This window comes from Trichoplax adhaerens, genomic scaffold (assembly GCF_000150275.1).
Source record: "Trichoplax adhaerens TRIADscaffold_5 genomic scaffold, whole genome shotgun sequence".
In the NCBI taxonomy this organism is placed as follows: Eukaryota; Metazoa; Placozoa; class Uniplacotomia; order Trichoplacea; family Trichoplacidae; genus Trichoplax; species Trichoplax adhaerens.
The window spans coordinates 7,890,911-7,897,584 of record NW_002060947.1 but is presented as its reverse complement, the minus strand read 5'-3'; the positions used below and the strand labels follow the sequence as shown (position 1 = coordinate 7,897,584).

The 6,674-nt window shown below is 29.1% G+C and overlaps 1 protein-coding gene across 1 annotated transcript; it reads left to right on the top strand.

Moving 5' to 3' along the window:
- Positions 1-2,321: 2,321 nt before the first annotated feature.
- TRIADDRAFT_37773 (uncharacterized protein) lies at positions 2,322-5,419 on the top strand (the record flags this gene model as incomplete). Its single annotated transcript, XM_002113072.1, has 7 exons — positions 2,322-2,441; positions 2,521-2,609; positions 3,166-3,249; positions 3,403-3,518; positions 4,105-4,369; positions 4,707-4,803; positions 5,369-5,419. The coding sequence occupies 7 exons, from the start codon at positions 2,322-2,324 to the stop codon at positions 5,417-5,419; spliced, it is 822 nt and encodes a 273-aa protein (XP_002113108.1).
- Between the last annotated feature and the right edge of the window lie 1,255 nt (positions 5,420-6,674).

Genomic DNA, 6,674 nt, shown 5'->3' with positions numbered 1-6,674 from the left:
GAATATAAAAAATTAAGGCATTCTTAGATAAGGATATTTTCTTCTTTATTAAATAACAACTCCTATAATAACAATTTGGACAGCTATAGTTTGGCAATAGCACTTGAAACAAAACAAAAAAGATAATAAATCATTTAATGCCATTTTCTTAAAGCTGAGATATCCAGTAAGACTAAGGCAAATTCTGTCATACTGCTGTAACATTATCAACAGTAAGGTTTATCATTATTTATTTATGAAAATTTTTATTCGCTGTATTTTCAATAGCAGCTAAACATATCTCCTCCTCTATCCATACTGTTAAGTAATCATAATTTATAATTTAAGCCCTTACATTTATATTCTAACTTACTTTCGACAATAATATTTATAATTTAACCTATAGCAAATGATCTGAGATAGTTCATGAGTTATTGTTGTTGATAACATAGATTTTAAATTAATTCAATCCTTTAAGGCCCGAAGTAATCCAGCTATTGCTCTAAAATGTTTTTTAGCTTTTTAAATAATTAATAAACTCCTGTATTGATTTCTCATAAAATATAGCTACCATGTAAATATAGGATAATTTTTTTATACCTATTAATCAACTTTTTAACGACAAGTGACAATTTACAGAACGGTTTGTAGCAGTAATTATGAGAAATATGTGTTAATTATTATAATTTAGCAGAGTTTTATAATTTATAAGTACGTCATTTCCATTAACCTTTTCATGAAATTTCTAGTATATTTCTACGAAGAACTTGATGCTAAAATTTTTGTTAGCAGATATTAGATATATTTATAACGTATTCTGCTAGTAAATTAATAACAAACCGACGAAAAGATTAAATTTGCTTAATCAGTCTATTGTATCCTCGCTGTAACAATATTGAATGTTATGCATTATCCTATGAAGTAATATTAGGTTAATATATATTTGATGATCTAGGAATATAATTAGCCTCATGCATAGATTAAGTACAAATATTATGTAGCAGTATAGATAGAATGAAACAAATAAGTTAGTAAAGAATTGCTTTCTTTACGAAATCATTATTAATTACATATTTAATTATAAAAAACTGCAATTGTATCTGACTTAAACGTAGATAAGTTTTCAACTAAGATTTTATCCTATCTTATTATAATACGTAGTCGTATATGATGATTTGATCCAGAATCAACACGTTAATTGCATACCCGAGTATGCCAAAAATGCAATTAAATGTACATTTTATAATTGATAAAATCTGATAAGGTAAACAATAAAATTTAAAATAATTTATTTTCAGATTGACTAATGAAATATTAGGAAGAAGATAAGCTGTTAGTAACGATCTGGTTGTATTCTAAAATTTATACGTTATCAGTATTTTTTCATATCCAATTTCTCAAGACTAAGCAATGATTCTAGAACCTTAGTGCACTTATATAATGGTTTACATGTGTTTTTTATTATAGAATGGACAAAATGAGGATAAACACAATGTCATTTCATAACTTTTTGTGGTGGTTTATAAGAGTATATATATAATTACAATTTAGCTTGCGTAAAATACAACATAATTTGAATAGTTAAAATTGTGTTTTGATGCTGAGAAATATTAAATCTAGACTCAAACTGTATTTCATCAACAGCTGCAGCTATTGATGAACCTTTGTTAAACAAATCATCGCGAAAATTTATTAAATAAATATTTTCTTGCATTTGGAAATATCATCATTTTGAGCTTAAATTGCAAAAACAAGATTTACACCTGCAATTCACCTTGCCTTGGTTTATTATTATATAAAAGATAGATACAAATTACAAATTTAGACTATAAATAAGCATAGTAAGTGGCAGCTCCTATATTAATATTGTGAGATGTATTAAATCTGATAGCAAAAGTAAGCATCAGTTAACTGTGCGATCCTATGGATATATATATGATAGTTATTCCAAGAGAGAAAGTCTTATTACTTTGGACTTTTCACTAATTGACATGCGTCTATTTTCTTTTTATACTAGACATGGCATACACACTTCTGCTAGAAGAGTAATAGATATTCTTCATTTGACTATAAATATTTTCATAAATTATACCTTAAAGTAACAAATATAAAGTACGAATATATTACTTATGTATTCAAAGCAGATGTTTTGATAATGAATATATTGTAGAATAGTTAATTTTTAATTAGGTAGAAAAGTTGTTAAAAAGGAAGGGCAGCTGCAATATCAATTTGAAAGTATTTAAGGAGGCAATATTCGTTTACTATCTACTCCATTTCATTTGATTTATTATCAGTTTGATTCGGAATAGTTTGACATCATGAAAATTGCAGTCATTTGTATGCTAGCTGTTTTGGCCTTAGCCGCTGAAGCTGGTAAGGTTAAGCTTGCAGCTTTTAACATTCAGGTTTTAGGTAAAACAAAGATGGGCAAACCAGATGTTGTTGCAGACTTGGTTAAGGTAAATAGCAGCTACTATAGATTAAGATACACGCTAAACTTCTAGCATAATCAAATTTTTTTACTGACTGATTGCATAGATTCTACGTCGTTATGATTTGACCCTTATTCAAGAAATCCGCGACATCAGCGGTACCGCTATCCAACAACTTTTAACCGAAGTCAACAAGTAAGCTGAATGTGTAGCTCAATCATGACTTTAACTTCTTATTGAACGTAAATCTGAGGTAATTACCTGAAGTTTATTTAATTCGGGTAGTTTATAGCTATTCATAACGCCTGCTTAATTGTCGGGGAAACGACTTATTTAACCAATGATAATGCTGAAACGTTGTTATTAGTTACAATTCCATCTAATTTTGTGATTAAAGTACGTCGGAACAGAATTGAATTATAAAGTTTAGTGTTATTATCTTAACATAGAGCTTTAATGCTGTACATCTACCACTGAGTACTAAGATGCATATCATTAGCAGTTTGTATTTGATAATCGGAAACAGAAGGATAAGTGTTACCATGATTAGATAGATTTTATTTTTCTGAATAAATTCCATATACAGTAGATTCAATCTAAGTTGAAATCTAATAGAAGAATGTGATAGTTTTCAATATATCTTTAACTATTCTGAATAATGAGAAACATGGCATTCACACTATAAATATCATGCTGATAATAAATTATTTAAATTTCTCAGAATTAAACCCTTCCTTTTGCTTTTAATTAGGGGTCATTCTCGCTCTTATTCGATGCTCATTTCAGATCGTCTTGGTCGTACCAGTTCCAAGGAACAATATGCTTTCTTTTACAGGTAATGAAAGCTATACTAAATTTCAATACAGAAATCTGTTAAGCTACCTCAGCAATAATATTATTAGTCTTTTCTTTGATAATATCAGTTCCATTATGATTTAAACTTGCGAATTGATTTAACTTCACCCTGTACTTGTTCATAAAACTCCAGGTCTGACTTGTTTTCACCTCAAGGAAACTATCATTATGATGATGGTAGCGAATCTGCTGGCGAAGATACCTTCCAAAGAGAACCATTCGTCGTCAAGTTTAAAATCAGGGCTACCGGTTAGTTATAGAGTTTATATCAATTGCAAAATCTGTAAAGTTACTTTGATCTAATATCCCAAAATCGAAAGTAGCAATCTTGCAATACATTCACTAAAAGGACATGGGCATATATTTCATCACTTAAAATGATTAAAATCGGTTGTGTACCAGTTAGTTCTAGAATTTAAATCAATTGCTAGATCTATAAAGTTATGTCAATCCAATATTTGATAATCGCAAGTCACAGCTTTGAAATACGTTCATTAATTACTGTGCTTCAACGATAATAGACATGAACATATAATTAATTATTTAGTTTGATTAAAATCACTGTAGTGTTAAGTGATCTCGTTAAAATTGTTACTCAATATATCTAAGCTCTATAGATCAACTTAGGATATATAACGTAATATTACATATATCTTATATATATATATATACATGTCGTTGCCGTATAGATAATCGGTCATTTTGCAAAATGACTATAATACTTGCAGCCATGATTATTTAACTCCTCTATTTTAGCTCCAAACTAAAATTATTATAATGGAATCATTCTATTAATACTGCAAAACCTATATTTCTATATTATCACGAATTCTAGGCAAGCAATTCCTTCTCATTCCTTGCCATGCTTCTCCTAGCTATGCTGTTGAAGAAAATGATGCTTTAACTGATGTTTATGATGATGCTACTAGTCGGCTTGGTGAAACGAACGCTATCATTTTGGGTGATTTAAATGCTGATTGCAGCTATGTTACATCAAGTGAATGGAGCTATATCCGTCTGTGGACTCAGTCCAGATTCAACTGGATCATTCCCAATAGTGCTGATACCACTACCAAATCCACTCACTGCGCTTATGACAGGTATAGTAGATATTATAGTTTACTCTTATCCTTGATAAATTATACCAGAGGATGTTTAAAAGGATGAAAATAAGTTTAAGGATAAACAAAGGCGATGCCTTTAAGTAATGGTGATCTAGCTCTATTTAATGCTATACTGGATGATATATACAAAAATGAACTTAAACCATAGTACGCGAATAAGAATCGAATAAGATGTTATACTTTAGTAATGACTATATGGCTACTTTAGTTAATATACGCTGTGGGAGCGATACTATAAATTATGGCAATAAGTAGTTAACATTGGCTTGAAAGTATAATTAAGATAAATTTTCATTTTTTAATTACCTAATAGATTTGTTTTGGTTGGAAGCCGTATGCAATCTGACTATGTCAGTGGCACCGCTAAAGTTTTCCGCTATGATACTGAATACGGTCTTAGCTACTCTGAGGTAAGAAATATCACTTAATTGAATAGAAATGCGTAGATGGAAAAAATATAGTAGTGATTATGTACTGTAGTGGCGTTAGAGGTTGACAGACATTAAATACGTTAATGGAATCTAGTAATCAAATGAATACCACTAAATAATTTTTGAAACTTATTTACTGTTTACGTAAAATCGTTATGCAGCAATGTAAGAGGATTACAGAAATTTAATCTTTAATGTAATTAGTCGAGGAAATAAGGCTTTTATGCTCGATTGAAAGTAAACTAACTAAAACTTTCAATGTTTAAAGATTTAGTTGTACTTTACGCTTACATTCAGAAATATCATTCAATAGTCGTTTTGAATGTACAAGGCTACAAAATCTATCAAACTCTAGCTTGCTATAGACTACAACAGAAAATATATCCCATTAGAGTCGACTACTGCATAATAAATCAGCTTATTGAGGAATACTATATAATTTAATAAGATGAAAGCTAATTAAAAACGTCATTTATCGAATAGATACCGGTATAGGCAAATAGATTCAATATTAAATTTGTTTTCGTTTTATGTTATAATATAGACTACCGCTGTGAGCGATCACTATCCTATCGAAATGGAATTGTATGATTAAAGCGTAAAATGCTTGCAAAATTGCAATAATAATTATGGAACAACTAGACCGGAATATGATGAACAGCTACATACTTAAATCGTAATTTTCGGGTTGAATAGTATTACTATAGTTAATGATGGCTATAGTGCACGTTGCAATTTCATGTTCAGCAAATAAATAATTGCAGCAGTAATTTAATTCTTTCCTTGCACAAGCTCTTATTACTGAAAATTAGACAGTTACGGTAGCTAATGAAAATCTAGGCATTTCTAAACTATTTTAAGCTTATTATGAATAGTATTTACGTCGAATACACTTATTAGACTATGGTTAAATAGCAACTTGTAGTTATCTAATCTTCGATTTTAGGCTAAATTTGTATCTTTATAGTTAATAAGCATTGCACGTTAAAAAACTCTGATCAAACACTAATAAAACAAAATCATTCATATCTAATATTTCTGTTGCTATATCCTGAATCTTTGTTTATATTTCATTCTCTGATTATCTTGTACATGGTAATTCAGGAAGAAACAGAAAATGATAAAAATTCTAGATAAGGCATGAATTCTTTAAATCTGAGATATACATTATCATAGATAGCTATTCTTCATACAAGTTATATAAATTAAACTATTGTGCAGAATTTACAAACAGTGTTGGCTAAATAAAATTAATAGCAGATCCTAATGCGTCTAATAGCAAGTTTGCCAAATAAATCGGTTGGATAGTCAAATTGCTTAGGTAAATAAATATCGCACCATCTCTTAGCACTTTAAAAATGCCAGAGTTTCAGTTCGATTATCCAAGCTATCTCTTGATAGATGGAATAGATAAATCAATACAGTTATGATGTAATTGACTTCAGTATCCTAGTTTTCTCTCCTAACAGGTATAGAATACATTATGCAAAATATATATTGAAGGTAAATTCTGCCGAATTAATCAATTAGCGAATTATATCATACAACATGGTATCAATACTTTTACAAATAATACATTCAATAAGAATAGGTTATGTGAAAAATATATTAAAAGTAAATTCTACCATATGAATTTATAAGTGGATTATATCATACGTCGTAAACGGTATTCTATAGCATAGTATTAATGCTGTGATAAATAATTTATTTAAATATATAAATTATTTGAAGATAAGCTTCAATGTTGATGTGTTAGAAGCTGCTTATAAATGTTATCTATATTTATTGCTATTATTTACAGGACAGGTAGTGTTATATTTGTGTCCGATGTAATATAATACTAGTATTGC